This window comes from Haliaeetus leucocephalus, unplaced genomic scaffold (genome assembly GCF_000737465.1).
Source record: "Haliaeetus leucocephalus isolate CR32 unplaced genomic scaffold, Haliaeetus_leucocephalus-4.0 Scaffold944, whole genome shotgun sequence".
Lineage (NCBI taxonomy): Eukaryota > Metazoa > Chordata > Aves > Accipitriformes > Accipitridae > Haliaeetus > Haliaeetus leucocephalus.
This window is the reverse complement of record NW_010973380.1, coordinates 4,123,659-4,140,427: the sequence shown is the minus strand read 5'-3', so window position 1 is coordinate 4,140,427 and position 16,769 is coordinate 4,123,659. Positions and strand designations below refer to the sequence as shown.

General features: G+C 44.8%; 1 protein-coding gene across 1 annotated transcript in view; it reads right to left on the bottom strand.

Moving 5' to 3' along the window:
• The window catches only part of RTN1 (reticulon 1), a 122,075-nt gene extending 105,534 nt beyond the window's left edge, over nt 1-16,541 (bottom strand). The window contains exon 1 of the mRNA XM_010584172.1: nt 16,001-16,541. Within this exon, the coding sequence (XP_010582474.1) occupies nt 16,001-16,190 (190 nt within the window). The 5' untranslated portion in view covers nt 16,191-16,541. The remainder of the gene's footprint in view (nt 1-16,000) is intronic.
• Nucleotides 16,542-16,769: the final 228 nt, after the last annotated feature.

The window sequence follows — 16,769 nt, the reverse complement described above, 5'->3', positions numbered from 1 at the left end:
ATGACAGTGGTGATCCCAAGGTCAAAGCAGAAGCTGAACCAGCACTTGTACAAAGGCATTACAACCTCATTCTAGAGAGGATACACCTCAACAAACACAGCTCTTTTCACCCTTGCAGGGTGTCGGGATGTATTTCTACAGCTCACAACTGCCTGGCTCAGCCAGCTTCCCCTGTAAGATGCTCCAGCCACCTCTTACCCCAACTCCCAGCATACTCCCATAGTCTGCTCTGGCTTTTGGTACCAAACATTTTACAAAGATATTTAATAAGATGGCCCCCAAGACTGACTGAGAAGCCCCACCAGCAAATCCCACACTGCCTGAGTGGTCTACTTTCAGCATAAGCTGAAGCATGCCATGGCTGTATTGCCTTCCACCTTCTCCAGCTCAGCCAGTAATTTTCCACGTAGTACTGGGTTTTACACTTCACTGAAACCCAGTCAGAAAACAATTGGTTTCTTACTGAAGTAAACTATCAGGTTTGTCTTCACAGTCCACATTTATAAATCAATGATGCATTTTTCCAATTTCCTTTTACCTTAATGTTCTTAACAATACTAATTAGATCAAATTAATAAGCTTGCACTTGCTGTATCTTTTTCCCTTTCCTACTTCCCTGGATGCAGGCACTATGCTGTTAATCTCCAACTATCATTGCACACTTCATCTTCTAGAATTTCTCCCCACCAAGCCTGCATTTATTAAAAATCCTTAGTTAGTACTCTTTTGTGCTCTGTTTGTCCAACTTAAGCTATTGAATGCTATGTTTAGGTTTGTCTGCAGGAGTCAATTCACCCCCTCAAGGAAAGTGGGGCTTTTCCTGAAAAACAAACAAAAAGCTATTTTTCTTTAAAAAAATAAATAATTACCATCAAAAGACACTGAAACACAAAAATATCAGCCATTCCTACTTTTCTGTGACTCACGGTTGATGCGCACTTTCAAAGGGTAACAGAAGAAGCTGCTGGTTTGAATAGGACAGGGACCAAACTAAGATGGGAAAAGAAGAAATTAGTATATTTCCTGCTGCCATCCCTCAGCTCAGCTTACAGACTCCCCAGAAATAGGGCCAGAAAGGCCTGAAAGATATCACCCAGCTCCATTGCTGGCCCTAGCCAGCAGTACCACTTCCTATGTCATCTAGGTGATGTCCCTCTGCACAGCCTGTACAGCCCTCCAGCAATGGAGCTGCAGCCACTCCCTCCAGTTACCTGTGTTTCTCTATCCTACATGTCTACATTCTCCAAAAGTTTTTTCCAAATGATTAATCTGATTCTCTTATGTTGCAACTGAAGCCACATCCATTCCTGCCCACCACGCACCTGGAGATCAGGTTAACTCAGGCTCTTTGCTTGGGCTTTCCTGTACTTAAAGACTGCTCTTGTTCTGTCCCCTGGTGATTCTCTCCTTTAGCTTAAACAAACCTAGTTCTTTCAATCTTCCCTCCTAGATCATGTTTCCCAGCTGTTTGATCACCTTTGTTGCTCTCCTCCATACTTTCTGCATTGCTCCTGAAGTGCTGTGCTCTAGACTGGACAACGCTCTCCTCCCCAGGCCATTTGCTGCATCATGCACACAAAACCCACATCGCCATATCTCAGTGTGGCACCTGCTGTTTAGCAGCAGCAAAACAGCACAAGGTTTGCAGCCTATGGTGGCTTGCATTTGGCTTCTGACCCTCAACACCCCAATACTTCTCTGATGGACTCATCTGTGGTCTCCCATCCTGTGTTTATGAAGTTGGCTCTTCCTGCTGAGATGATCTGTCCCTGCTGAACCCCCTCCTATTTATTGAGACCATTTAAACGGATGGCCAAGATCATTCTGAGTTTTCATGGTCTTCCTTGTAGTTTCCCAGGGTAAGCTGTAGGAGCTGGGAGAGGTCGGCCAGTCTCCAAGGGTCTGGAGAGCAAAGCCAGCACATTGGGTCCTGCTGTGGCACAGCACTCCTCCAGGTAGTACTTTCATGGTGAAAGGTTGAACAAATTTGTCTCTGCCTTGAAGAATGAGGATTTTATGCCCTTCCACTTGAGTAAAAGAAATAATTGAAAAAGTAAAATGCATTGAAAAACTTTTTTTAAGAGAAATTATGTTAATAGCTCCAACTAAACAAAGGGTTGGGGGAGATGGTTTTGCTAGGAAAGTCTGCTTCCAGAACTCATGAACACAGAAGAAGTGGACCTGCTGAGTTTCTAAGCTTAACCCCCTACCACTACAAGCATCACATTACCTCATTGCCTCCACAACTGATGAGAAATCCATCACTTGAGAAATCCACTCTTTAGAGTAGTTTGGATTTCTTTTTCTTGCTATTCATTTTTCACTCCATCCTGAATTCCTCTCCTCCCCAGCCTGAACGCTCCTGTCCAATTTATACAACTTTATTCTTGTGCTTACACTGACTTTTAGTGTAGCTCATTTCTCCTGGCTGTTTGCCCCAAGCTCCAGGAGCAAATACCCCTTTCCCTCTCAACTTTCTGTTGGACAACGTTAGAAACCAGCTCCTCTAACCCGTCTTCTCAGAAGTTGGTTTGTACCTGGCACAGCAGAGCAGTTGTGACCAGAAACCTAAGCGAGTAACACTGCAGGCAACATGGTGCTTTGCTCACATCTGGCTTTTTCATTTCTAAAGGCTACAAAAGCCTGGGGCACCTGGTGCTGGGTGCAGGCAGCAGCAGAGGACTCCTGGGAAACCTTGGATCTTACCTGCTCTGGCAGTTACCACCATCCAGCTAAATGGATCTGAAGTTGGTTGAAAATGTCTGGAAGAGCCCTTTTTTTTTTCTAAAACCCTGGTTAAAACACACTGCACAGCAAGGCTGAGGAAGTGGTTGTCCTTTCAGCTCCAAGCGCAGGGTTGGGAAAGGGAACCTGATGGTTTCTAAAGACTTCACTTGCTGCTCACAGAGGAGCCTGCATTGCTTTCCTGCTCACACAAAGTGTGAGCTTTTAAAAAAGAAGTTGTCTTGTATAGAGCCTGAGAAGAAAGAGTCAGATTTGCTGTCTTCATTGGCTTTCCTTCCCTTGCTCGGCACCAATAGGCAAGTCACATTTTTAAGTGAGTAAGGGAGGGAGCACTATATAATTATTTGAATCCAAGGACACTGGGCAGCTGCTAGGTTGGGGAACACTGTTGGCTTCATGCCACCTTCTGCACAGTGGTAGCAAAGTCATCTGCCATAAAGAGAGAACAACCTGCTTGGTATTATAGTTCAGCAGCAATTAGATGGGCTAGACCAGGAGGCAACTTCATTTTCACCAGTGACAGAGAACCAAGGTCACACTCCTGTTGAGTGCATTAAATAGGTGCTAACAAATCCTACTTGCTAGTGCACTAGCTCTTGGATTTAATGGGTATTTTCAAGCTGAGAGTAAAGTGTGTTGATGTCATTGCTCTTCAGACAGCAACAGCAAAGAATAAGTCATAAATGCAGGGTTGAAATTAAGCATACTGACTGCATTGTTTGTGGTTTTCCTGACATTAGCTGGAAGTGGAGCTATTATTGCAAAAGAAATTCTGTCCTGTGGGAAAATTTCATATTATTTTCAATTTTCTTTTCATCTCAAATCAAGGGGAAACAGAAAACCTTTCTATGGAAGAGAAAGCTCCACAGGAAAAATGTTTGGAAATGTTGAAACATGTTGCTTCAGCAAATTTAGCAATGTCAGTAGTGATGGCAAATAACACATGGTATTCCCTCTATGTTGTTCAGCTGGAACAGTGAATGCCTTTGCAAAACATAACTAAGGATCCTTAGTATGAATTTAAAAGTGAAAAACATGCAGGAAAAAAAAAAAAAACCAACCCTATCTTCATGCATCTAAGTAAAAATAGCTGCCCTACATTTTTCAGGAGAGAGGAGTGACTTTTTGGAGTCTCAGCCTGAGAGGCCCCATAAACTGAGTCACCTATGATGAAGCTGAGACCCCTTTGGAGCAGCCTGGCACTGCCTGGGGCTCAGCAGACCCAAACCTAGTTCAAATGCAGCTGCTGGGGACTGTTTGTAAGACCCTTCACTCCACTGTGCATCAGTTGTCCCATCAGCAAAATAGTAATAAAGGTATCTACTTCCTTACACCTCCCCAAAACGCACCCTGAGGAACACCACCTTAGTCTTCCATTCTGCGCTTTTCATCGTCTCTTGGAAAGCAAAGGATGATGTTGGCAAAGAGCTGGCCAAGAAAAAGCAAATAGAAACAGAGAGACATTATAAAGCAAGGCTCCAAGTACTACAGTCTTGCTAAACTCCTAGTTCCAGTAAATACCAAAGACCCAAGCAGGTTATGGGCAGGGGAAGGGGACAACTGACTGCTAAGAAAGTGCTGGAGGATGTGGCATTTCCATTTCCAAGATGTTGCTGGTAAGCTGAAAAATCCCTTTTCTGCTCATTTAGCACAGCTGGAACTTTGCTAAAATCAAACCCTCCCTGTGAAATATTTTTTGCAAATCAGCACATTCCGCAGCACATTTTTCTTCCCTTGGCGAGGAGGGAGGCGTCAGGAGTTACCACCCGGCTGTGATGACACCTCATAGGAACAGTCAGAAGAAATTCCTGAAATCCTTATTGCTGAAGCTCAGGCTTTGACCAATATAGCAGAGGGACCTTGTCCACTCGCTGCTAACAGCTGCAGGCAATTATCCGCAGGCTGAGATGGGAAAATATGTAACATACTTTATGCAGATGTCAGACTAAGAGAACAAGTAGTAGAAAAGGGAGCGACTGAAGCTGGCACTTCTGGGACCAGTTCACAGAACTGTGTAGAAACAGTTCAGGATTCATCCTGTGCAGATCACATTAGAAATTATCTTGATGACAAAGGAAAAAGAAATGAAGCTATTCTGTGCATCTTCCTACTCTTTAGGGTGCAATCAGAGCACATCTTCAGCACTGCTATTAGCATTCCTCCACCAAAAAATCTCAGCAAAGCATTGAGCTCACATTTTCAAAGATGATGCTGGAAAGCTTCCCAGATTATATATTTTCCTCTTTAATTTATACCTCTGAGGATAATGCTAATCAAGGAGGCACTGAAACTGGTGAAACATCCTCAGATCCAGGTTGATTTATTATCAGTGGTTGCATTATGCTCACTTGGAGAATGATGCTAGTATCCCAAGCTTCCAGAAAAAAAAATCTTATTTGCTGGTAGGTTAGCAAATAAAAGCTGACAATGTACTTGCACAGCAGATATGCATAACTGCATTGCACAGTATGATTCATCTGCAAAACATTTAGCATGCTAGATGCTTGATTTAAAGTAGGTTATAAGAACGATTCATTAAAAAGCAAGAGCAGAGAGAGAGGGGGGTGGAAGAAGCCCCAACTCTGAAGTCTCCTACTGGGAATGATATATTTTCTTCTCACTCTTTGTTCAGCCCTCTCTCCTCAGGTTGCTTTTGAATAGAGTTTGGATGGCATAGGGATGGACAACCATGTAAAAACACATGTAGCTAGACGAATATTACAAATGCTGTCTTCATGGCCTGGCAGATCTACCAAATATTCCAGGGATTATATATGGTCTGTTTACCACGTTTGAAGTGAGAAGAGATTGACTGTATTTCACACAGCATAAATCCCCAAGCCTGTCTCCTTAGCTCTGACCTGAACTTCTAGTACACAGCAACCGAATTACGAAGGCTAATGTCAGAAAGACTTTGAAGGAAAAAAAATTCCCAAAATGGCAACTGGCTTTTACTATGATAGCTGCTCAGATGATCCACCATGATCTCCAGTAGTATTTTTTAGGGCAGAAAAAAAAAAACAGAAAAAATCTGCGTGACATGGCAATTCTAAAATAGAATAGAGAGCTTTGCAGGGCAGAATTAGTGCTTTTAAAATGAAATTTATGTGTATTTAGAATAAATGTCCTACTATAAAACCAAAAGTAGAGATTTCTAAACTCTGTTGCCAGCCAAATCAGGTGAAACATATGAATTGATTTGGGAATAATTTGAAAATATATACACTGATTTGTAATATTTCACTATTTTTTAAGTATTCTTTTAATCCATGTATCTCTTGTGGAAAGATTTTTTTGTCTGATGGCAAGTTTTTTAAAAAATTTAGATTTCAGGAAATTCAGTCCTTGTTCCTGGCATCAGCAGAGATAAGTATGCATTTTCAAAGGCAGACTTCCTATTTCACCCATGTAAAAGTAGCCCAGTTTTTACTCAGTGACTCCACATTTGTGCATGCAACCAATTATTTGCTTGCTTGACTTTTCAACCCTGTATGCAACATACTCACGTTAAACACACATGAAACTTTTTAATTAGAGAATTAAATACGAGCTACTAAAGATCTACTACAAATTGTTCAGTGATGTAAAAATCCTGTCTTGCCTGTAACCAAGATGCCACTTACCAGCCATTTTGACATAAGGATTTCTGCTTAGCGAAAGTGATAAAGAGAGCTACTGCATAGAGGATCCAAACCCCTATTTTCTTCCATAAACAATGTGTTCAGAGGAGGTTGAGTCCTCTGGGACTTCTCCTGACTCTCACACATCATCTTGGAGCTTCGTCTTTGGGCCCAACACCTTTCCTACAAACTAATTATGGTCTGAGAATCACAGATTATACACACAGACTTTCAGGATAACCAGGAGGTTCTGAGAAATCAATTCAATATTCAACCACAGTGATACTTTTGCTAGAGCAGTAGAGAAAACAGCAACAACATGAATGCTGCATTATGACTTTTTTAAAGAACTGCAAAAGCTGCAAAAGAGAGGAATCAGCCCCAGCTTTAGGTCAGCCCCATATCAAAGGCAACTGTCTCAATTAAAGTTTAGTGCACAGCAATATTGCAGTTTAGAGCATCTATTTGGTCAACGATGTTTACTGAAGATACAAACCTTTGTAGTAAAAAGGAAAAAAACCAGCAAACTGGCAAACAGGGTAGATCCTAAGCCAGAGATGAGCACTAACCAGGAGATGAAAAAATGGCGAGCAAAATAGGGATACAGATTTTTATAACTTTTATAACGGGCGAGAGAAGGCATTTCCCTTTTTACTACAAATAACATATGATTACTCTTCATATCATACAGCTACACCTGCACCGAGAGGAGTTAAGCCTCCAGTTCAGCTGAAGTGCACATTTGATTTCCAGCGTGTTGCATTGCGCTTCATTGCTGAAGTCAACAGGAATGAAAATATCCTGAAATGCAAAACATTTCCTACGCACACGAGCAGCAAGTGCATCTCTTTTGCCTCTAAATTAAGGACATCAAGGGAAAGACCTAATTAAGACTTATTAGAATTCAGACCCTGCCGTACATCAGTAGTCAGTGGAGAGATGGTACCTGTGAAACCTCATTGCACCCTCCCACAAAGCACATAGGGATGCTGCTCAGTAGATCGGAGCAGAGATGAGACACCGTGTTCCCCAGGTCTGCCTGCTGCGGGTTTTCACCTCCCACCCCAGCCATGGCCTCAGTGCATGTTCCTGGCACAGGGAGGGGGACACAGCTGACCCGAATACGGGTGAAGAGTTGCGCAGTGGTGGCAGACTTACAGCAACTTTTAGGCTTTGCTCAGGATCTAGACCTTTGGCCTGCCAATAAGCTTGGGATTAAATGCATTTCCAAGCAGAGCTGCTCTGCTGTCTATGTGCATGCCAAGACCTATAGAGGGTGAGGGACTCCCAATCTCCCTGGCATGCAGAATGCTGTCTTTGGTGGGTGTAGGCATCCTCCCTGCATCAGCCTTGCTACCTCCAAGTTGGGTGGTGGGATTAGGCCTGTAAATGGCAAAAGTCCCTTGCTGATTGCAAGCCATAAATGCAGTCTGTCTCTCCAGCAATTCCTTTATAGGTGCTCCTGAGTGCTTTTGGGAGCAGTGTGTAAGGGGCCAGGCTCAGCAGAAGAAAATCAGTAAAAACTCCGATGGCTCAGGCTGTCTGCAGCCCCCCTCTGCACAGCTGTGCTGCAGAGGCTGCCCAGGGCGAGGATTTTTAGGCTGTTTGGTTGTACAGCCAGTGACTAATGCAGCACAGGCAGGGAAAGTTTGGGGATGTCGTTCAGATCTATAACTTCTGCATCTGTGGCTCTGCAACGTGCATATGAAGGGTGCTTCGACGGGGTGAGGGATGGCCACCCTGGGCTGTGTTTGGGAGACAAAGCACTGCCAGCACTAGCAGCCAGAGGCTCCTGCTCGGCCCCATGGCCAGAGGCTGTGTCCTGGTGCCGTGGTTCCTCCTCCTCGGCCATGGGGCTCACCCAGGGGCGCCCACGTGTGCATCTGAGACATGAACTGATATTTGCATGGAAAAAAACTCAGAGACAAGAGAAGTACAGGTTCCCCAGGGTCTGGGAGCAGGAAGGTTTCCCGCCTGACAAGGCCACCCCATACATTTGCTTTTTACTGGCTGCAGTTAACAAGCCCTTCAATGTCTTTAAATCTACCAACAATAAATCAGCTGCAGTTAATAAATTCAGCACTCCTGAAAAATAAGATGTAATTCATGTCCTGAATGGCACAGCAAAGCCTTGAGCTGACATAAGTCTGCGAGTCTGCAGAGTCACCCCGGCACAGACCGCATCCTTCGGCGAGCTTCCTCCCGCGCTCTGTCCTCACCTGTACTCAAGCAAACACCCCACTGCAGCACCACATCTGGGACAGGAGCCACGGCTACACGAAGCAGACGTTGGGAATGCCGCAGCTGTTAGCGGCAATTGTGTCAAAATAATCTCTGAAGAACTGGCTACCTTTTCTGATACAAGATCTCATGATAATTGGAGGCTGTATCAAGGGCAAGCATCTCATTACAGCAGTGAAAGAAATATTCAAAGAACTCTTTTAGCAGCTGTTATTTAAATAAAGATGGAAAAGCCCATTTTTAAGGAATATTAAAGTATAAAGCCAATGCTTATGAGGTAACACCTTAATATTTGAAAGAGACAGGCTTATAAAGGCTGTAGTCATTTCCAACAATTTTTAGTCTCACCTGGAGACACACAATAGATGAAAAGAAACAACACAACATTATAATGACTTTCATTCCAAGTTTTCAATGTCTTTAAATGTTAATTTTCACAGTGCTGTAATGAGATAGGTAAGTGCTGGTATCTCCATTTTACACACAAGTGACCTGAAGCAGTCTGATCTAATGGGTAATAAAGCCAATTTATCCATGATCTATCTTCTACTTCATTTATCCCTAAATTCAGCAAAACACATGCTCACCTTTATGCGTAAGACCATCCCAATTTTTTAAAGCAGTTAAGAATGCACTTATATTCCATATAATTAGGATCTTAAATACTTTATTGAAACAAGGAGGACTGAAATAGATGATTAAGGTCCCCTCTATTTCGAGTCTTGTCTTGCAGGTGAGTGCCAAGAATTTATTCTCACTGTTGAAGGTATGGGGTTTCTTAGAGGAATAGGCTGACCATAAATCCAAAGTGTCTTAAAAAACAAGAATACTTAATGTGGGGTGTGTTCTTGAGTGCTGAATCATGCCAAGTCTACAGCAGCACATGTATTTACTTTCCCTAAATTAGAAAACTAATTACAAATAATGCTTCATTACTTGAAACATGGTTTGCTATGTGATGGCCACCTTTTCTTTTGAAAAAAATCACCAACCAACCCAAGAAAAACAAGAATCCCCAGAATTTTCTAAGCAGCCCTGATCTGGCAGTAAGAGAATACAACATGAAAAACAGACACAAGGACATAAATGCTACATTATGAAATGCTACAAAAATGAAAAAGGCTTAGTGCGTACTTGGCCCATTTTAGAGGTACTGACTACTCAGGAGGGAAAGTAAGGCAAATTCTTAAGAAGTCACCCATTTAAAAACCTCCATTCCCTGTTGATGTGGACCTGCAGCACAACTCCTTGGGTATTTCAGGAATTTTGAGCTAAAACACACGTGCACAAAATAATTAGGTCTTGGGGCCAAATCAGTTCTCAGGGCCTAAAGCAGAGCCAAACGCTAGTCCTGAGCATCGCGGGTCAATCTAGGCCATGCAGTTGGGCTGGCATTCTTTCATGGGACAGTCTGTGAAGACACGATAAACAGACCTATGGGATCTGCTGAAACTTTTCCAGGAGGACTGAGCCAGAGGCAGCACCCAGGCATTTGCTGGGGTCGCCATCCCCAGGCAGACTGAAAGCACACGCTGAGTGTGCATGTACTGCACACTACAGTTTTGGGGGGAAAAATAAGGTGTAAGACATATCACTGAATGGCATTTCCAGAGCTGCAGAAAAAAGGAGGCAGATGTGCCTCCCAGAACCCTTTCACCACTGAGATACAGTGAATGACCCAGCTAAGGGGACGCTCACAGCCCAGGAAATACTGCAATATGCAAAACCCAATGCTTGCTGCAACTGGGACATCCAAAGCCTCTCCCCTCCATGCTGTTCTCCTCCCCAACCTCTCTTCCTCAGTTCCTCGCTTATAAATAAAACATTTCATTACCAAGTGAGGAAGATGAAAATAAGGCAGGTGAGTCATCCTCCCTGGTACTACTCTGCTCTTTCATCTGCCTCATCCTCTTCCTCAGCCCATTTGCAGCCCTGAAGGCTGAAGAAAGTTCATCAGCATGGAAGTCAAAGCAGGAATGGAGCTATCTGCATCCCTGTGGGGAATAGGACAAAGCTGCATTTTGATCTGTATGGAGTTGAGAACTACACTGCTGCACAGATTTTAAACCAGGAGATTTTATGGACCTCTGATAGCACTTTTCACCCCCAGAAGCACAACACTTGCTGGAGGAGCCCAACAGGAGCCGTTGCTCCTACTTTAACCAAGTGGGAATGAAGGATGGTATTTCAATAGGAATTTTTTTAGATGACTGGTTGTGGGCTGTGATGAAATGGCCACTTTGTCAAGCTTCATGAGAATTACAGGAACAGAAGGATCCAAGAAGAAATCTGCTGTGTTTCTGTCCCTCTCTGCAAAATCTGCTTGCTCTCACAAAACCCCAGAGAATGGGGAGAGCCTCCACCAAATGATCTCGATCACCTTCACTCACATCAGTATGTCAGAGATTTTGAGGGACTAATCCAGGGAGCAGACAAAAAATAAATTCAATTCTCTAAATCAGGAAGAACTAAAATGTCAATAATAGAACTGGCATGAATATATACTCTTCCAAAGTGAGACTAAATTTGGCCTCAGTTGGCTAAATCTGAGCAAGATTGCCTGGCAGTTGAGCACATATTTCCAAACAGCTGCTTAGGCATACTCTTAGGCCAGTGAATCCACTCTATCAAGACTCTCTCTACAGCAACTTGAAAAATCAGGTTTTAGATCTTGGCCTTTACAGTGCACATGGCCTGGAGCAGTACATTGCCATGAACGCTTAGGGAGGGAGAGTTCTTGCTAAAGCAATACTTGGAAAGGGGTGGGAAGGCCCCAAAGGGCAACTGAGCCAGTTGTCTTGGGGAACCTGCTGCATTTGGTTGTGCTGTGACATCCTGGAAAAGCATCAGTGCCAAACCCAAGCGGTGCAGATGTTCACGTTCATACCCACTTCTCTCCACCCAGATGAACTATAGGGCTCTCAAGCTGCCTGAAAACCATCAAAAACCTCTTTCATGTTGAGGTGTAAAACTGCCAGTAACTCTCCAGTAACTGGAGAGAAACAATAAACTGAGATTTGCAGGTGAAGCGTTATCAGTACAAACACAAGCTTATGCTAGGAGCACCTCACTGCAGTCCCTTGCTGGCAGGGGCTTGGTGGCTTAGTTCATGGTGAGAGCATGTGGGTACACTGTACACATTTTCAAACTCAACCTCTACAAATCATGTGAATTAGAATTTTTTTAAAAAAATGTCTTTACTTAAAGCACTGAGCCTAGAGAGCCTGTCCTTGTCATGGATGTCATGGAGCAGCAGGAGCCAGGACCGCTCATGGTCTTGTGTGCTACATCTACACCCATCAGAGCACAAAAGACTCCTGGGATTTGGTATCTCACTGCTCCTCGGCAGGCAGAAGCTGTTCCTCCACTCATCTGCCTCATCCAAGCAGCTCTAGTCCCGCTTTCCCTCCTCGCCTCACTGGCACATACCATATGGGTGCCATTCAGTCCCATAATCACAGGACTTCCATGCCACTGAGGCACCTCAGGGGATCCCAACCAGCTGGTAGCTGCTGTTTCAGAAGGGTTCCCATAGGCCATATTCGCCATCCCCTTGCTTCCCCACAGGCACGTCCCAGTTATTAATGCCATCTCCTGTGGCACTGGCCACCTCTCCTTTGGGCAGCTGGACCCCACCTGCAGCCTGTCTTTCGAGGCAGCTGGAAATGGGCCAGGATTGCCAGGGATGTCCTGACTGCTGTGGCCAGTCTGAAGGTAAAGAGCATCCTGGCCTAAGTATCAGCAGGCAGGGCTCACTGGCAGTTCTCTCAATCTCAGTTACATGGACACAGCGGTGTACCACTGCTGCCTGTAAATCACCCTACAGATACCAACAAAATGCACAAGGCTGTTTACAACTTTCCTGATCCTGACACATGAATCACCATTTGTATGAGTTCCTGCCCTTTTCCCCCCTAAGCACACCTGCACTGTGGAGGTACTGTCCATTCTTACGTTTTGCCATTTCTCTGAAGGAAACCATATGTATTTATCCTGGGGAATGCCTGGTAGCCTGTCTAGTATTTTTGTAAATAATTCTTTTCAAGGAATTTTAATCACTGTTGATGTATAAAACTAAGTAACAGAATCTGTGACCAGATGGTGTGTTGGGTGGCATGGGGCTCTTTTCACCAACATGCAACTGCTCACCAGCCTTTCAGGACTACTTCAGTCTGCAGTCCTTGCAAGATCTGCCTGCAAGCAACTCTCACCCTGAACCAAATTCATCTTTGGGAAGGAGAGAAATTCTCCATTTGAGGGAGAGAAACATTTTCAGCAAAATCCAGGGGCCAAGTATGAAAGCAAGAGAAACTGCTTTGTCCCTGCCCAGAAGCTACTGGAGTCAATCTTCATTGTAGCTCTGCAGGAGAAGCAGATGTGGGATCTGCAGCTCCTTACTGCCCTGACTTTGCTTGAGAAATCTCTGAGCTTTCCACTCCTCATGGGAATTTTTTTCTGCAGTCCCAATCATTGCCGATTTTGGTTGGTCCGAAGAACGAGGAGTGAAATCCATTGCTTTTCATCATTCAGAAACCACTCAGAAGGTTTTGACACAAAGCCAGTTTGGCTCAAAGCTGGGCCCACGGCCAGCTTGAAAATATTCCTGAACCTTTCAACAATCCCTGGCTGGTTTTCAAACTTAAAACAAAGGCCAAGATCAGGGTAAGTTTGCAAATTTTTAGGTTGTATAAGAAAACTTCTGTACAACTTGTGATAAATTCCCACCATTTATTTTCAGTTATTTTCATGCTGGGAGAATCTCTCGGTCTCCAAACCCTGCTCTTGCCTCAAAGAGCATAACCATGTTTCTCACAAAAAAGACTGGTCTGAGCAGTATGGAGGAAGATACAGGATGTGTTGGGAAACTACCTGGAAAACATACTGTCCAGTTCACTCTTGTTTAGATGCATTGTTCCTTGTCTAAAGTGTCCCCAGGTGCCCCATTTTATAGGGAGTGTTGTAAGTTTACGGCAGTTTATGGCAGTGTTTTAAGTTGCTGGAGCTAGGTATCTCCCACTGGGTCCATTCCTACAGCTTAGGAACACACAACAATCCCCCTCTGAGAAGGAGAATTAAAGAGTTTTCTGAAATACTTGACAGTTTTAGATATTCAGCAATATGACAGACCTCTTATTCAGCAACTTAAGAATATTTAGTCACACAGAAAGAACAGGGAAATTATTTACTTCCCCTGGTGAAGGGAGCAGGAGCTGTAGCTGACTAGGGAATGTGGAACAGAAATACAGGTGCTGCAGCCACAAACGGAAAAGGCAACTGCATGCACAGGACTGCACTGGTTGGGATGCTGCTCTGTCTGTCATGGTCGGCTAGACACACGCACAACCACATAACAGTTACTTTATTAAACAGGGAGAACAAAATGGAAATGTTTAAAACACATTACTGCTCTTATGATATTGCTAATTTGACAGTCTGTCAATCCACAGCTAGCAAACACCAAAAAGGTCTGTATTGCTCATTTTATCTCCACCTTGCCACAGTTTGACATATGCAAACAAACATGTTTAAAGCCCTTTTGCAGAGGATTCCAAAAGCCAAAAATTTTTTTTTTTGCTTCTCTTTTTCCTTTTCTTTCCTTTTTTCTTTTTTCTTTTTCTGTTTTCTTTTTCTTTTTTCTTTTTCTTTTCTTTCTTTCCTTCTTCCTTTCTTTCTTTCTTTCTTTCGTTCTTCCTTTCTTTCTTTCTTTCATTCTTTCTATTCTGCATTCTATAAGCCTGAATTTACAGACCAGGTTAGCCTGAAGAAGCCTTCATTAAATGTAAGCAGTATCACACTCATTCAACTTAATGGGGATTTACACAATTTAAGAGACCACCCCTCTTTGTTCTGTACGCTAACATTCAGCATGGCCATATTTTTATCCATCAGTGAACAACAAAAGCTCACAAGATCTTTTCCCCTTTCTTCATGTCATGATACTGTTGAGGCAACCCTACCTGGAAACCCCAATCCTGCCCTCTTCACACACACACCCCCTGCACCTACAACAGCCTTACATTACAAGCCATCTGCCTCTATCTCCAGTAAAAAGTCACGTTTCACAACCTACCACGCAGATCAGCGAATGAGCAGCACATCAGCAGATTAGCTGCCTGCCCAAAGCTACAAAACAGCAAAACATTTCCCACATCAGCCGATGGGCATTAGATCCTATTTTACTACTGAACTCGGTAGCATCAAGCAGACAGAAAAGCACCAGGGAAACATCCATGTTGAGAGCACACACATGCAGAGATGCACACTCAGTCCCTGAAAAAAACATACAGATGGGTATCAGTGGAATAATACACGTAGTCATGCAGACTGTGTTGTTTCTGGCCAGCTACTCTCTGTGCTGATTGACTGGAGGGGATTAGAAAGGACTCAGCCCAAAAACGCAGTTCCTAATGCTTCTGCAGCTATTGCATAATGGAGACCAATTCCCGCCCCAAGCCCTGACCCTCAACTTACTCAAGACAAGTCAGGCTGTATAATGGAAACATCTACTTCCCAGTGAAGAGGAATCTAGATGGGATCCACCAGCCTCCCCAGGGCTGGGTTATTTGGGTTCTCTGATGGGCGGCAGTAGGAAAGAAAGTAGGGAAGTGTCACCAAGAAGGAAATAGAGTAATTTTTCCCCAAACATTTCTACCAGGAGCTACTGGAAGCTGAAGCCTTCTGGGGTTCATTAATAGATATACACCTGCTATTAATACACCCACTAAAGAAAGGAACCCTAAACCAATGGAAATCAAATAAATCCCAAAAGTAAACTGAAAATCCATGAATCTGCAGTCCCTAGCTAAACTAAATGCATCTTAAGTCAAAGACACCTAAAAAAGCAAAAAGAGGAAAACACAGCAACCAAAAAGTCCACAATTAAATGGACGTGTCTCAAAAGCATGCAGGAAACACACAAACACTTCAGAATAGGCACTCCATTAAAAGCTACATGTTTAAATAACATAAGGGGCCATGCAGGAATTCCAGGTGCACGGGGAATATCTGAAGTAACTCCTTTGAGATCTGTCACTCCAGATGTGTACAGGTGTACAACAAATGAGGACAGAGCCTCATCAAGTCAGGTGAAATCAAATGTCCTCCAACATTTGACTGAAATCTGGATGTCCTGTGCCTAGCAAAGTGCAAAGAGCTTTAGGGAACTTGGCCGGGTCCTGCATTCCCCACCCCCCATCAGCAAAAATTATTATTTGCAAAGGCCGCAATTGCTCGTTATTTTCTGTTTTCCTACATGCGCTCACTAACTCATTAGCAATGTTTCCAAGCAGCCAGGCTGGGGGAAGAACCGGGGAAGGGACGGGAACGAGACAAGCAGGAGATGCTGCTGCCAGGGCCCCTTTGTTGAGCATCCCTGGGTACCCCTCGCCTTTTACCTGGGGATGCAGTCGCCATGGCAACGGGCGGGTGTTCCCTGGCTGAGCCGAAAACCAGCTGTTCCCGCTGCTGAGCCCCATCTCCACCTCGCAGCGGAGCCCCAGCTGCATACTGGTCCGCCCCGTCCGCAGCCCAGTGCACCCCAGTGCCCGACAGCAGCAGGTCCTGCGGGTCCGGCGGGGCTGACATGCTGCCTGCAAGGCGGCCGCTCGTCTCCGGCTCTCAGGCTGCAGCGGGAAGCCACCGAAAAAGCTGCGGTGGCCGCCGGAGGCTGGATGGTGCTGCGGCCGGGCTGGAGTCTGGCCGGCTGCGGGGACTCGGAGCCGCCGCTGCTGCTGCTGTTGCTGTATCTCCACTAGCGCTTATTACGCAGGTGAAAATGGCTTGTTAGTTGGAGCCTTCCAGCCCTTGCGTCACCCTGTGGCTGGCATATCACAGGGCAGGAATCTGCCAGCCTGGCTGCTGCTCTCCCCCGTTTAACTGCTTCGGCAGGGTAGGCATCGGCTTGTGTGTATAAGGGAAGAAATGCCCCCTTCCAGGCAGGCACACGCCTCCCTCTCCTCTCCTGCGGTCCCCCGCACAGCGCGCATCCCCCTCCTCTGCATCCCCTCCTCTCTAGAGCATCCCACCGAGCCCCACGGCCGGGCTCAGCAAGGCGCCCGCCGTGGGAACGCCGCTCGTTCCTCCTGCACCTCCGGGCTTGGCGGAGAGGGGAAAGACAGCCCACGGCGAAGCGCATCCTAAAAGGTCCCCAATCCCCCCTCCCTC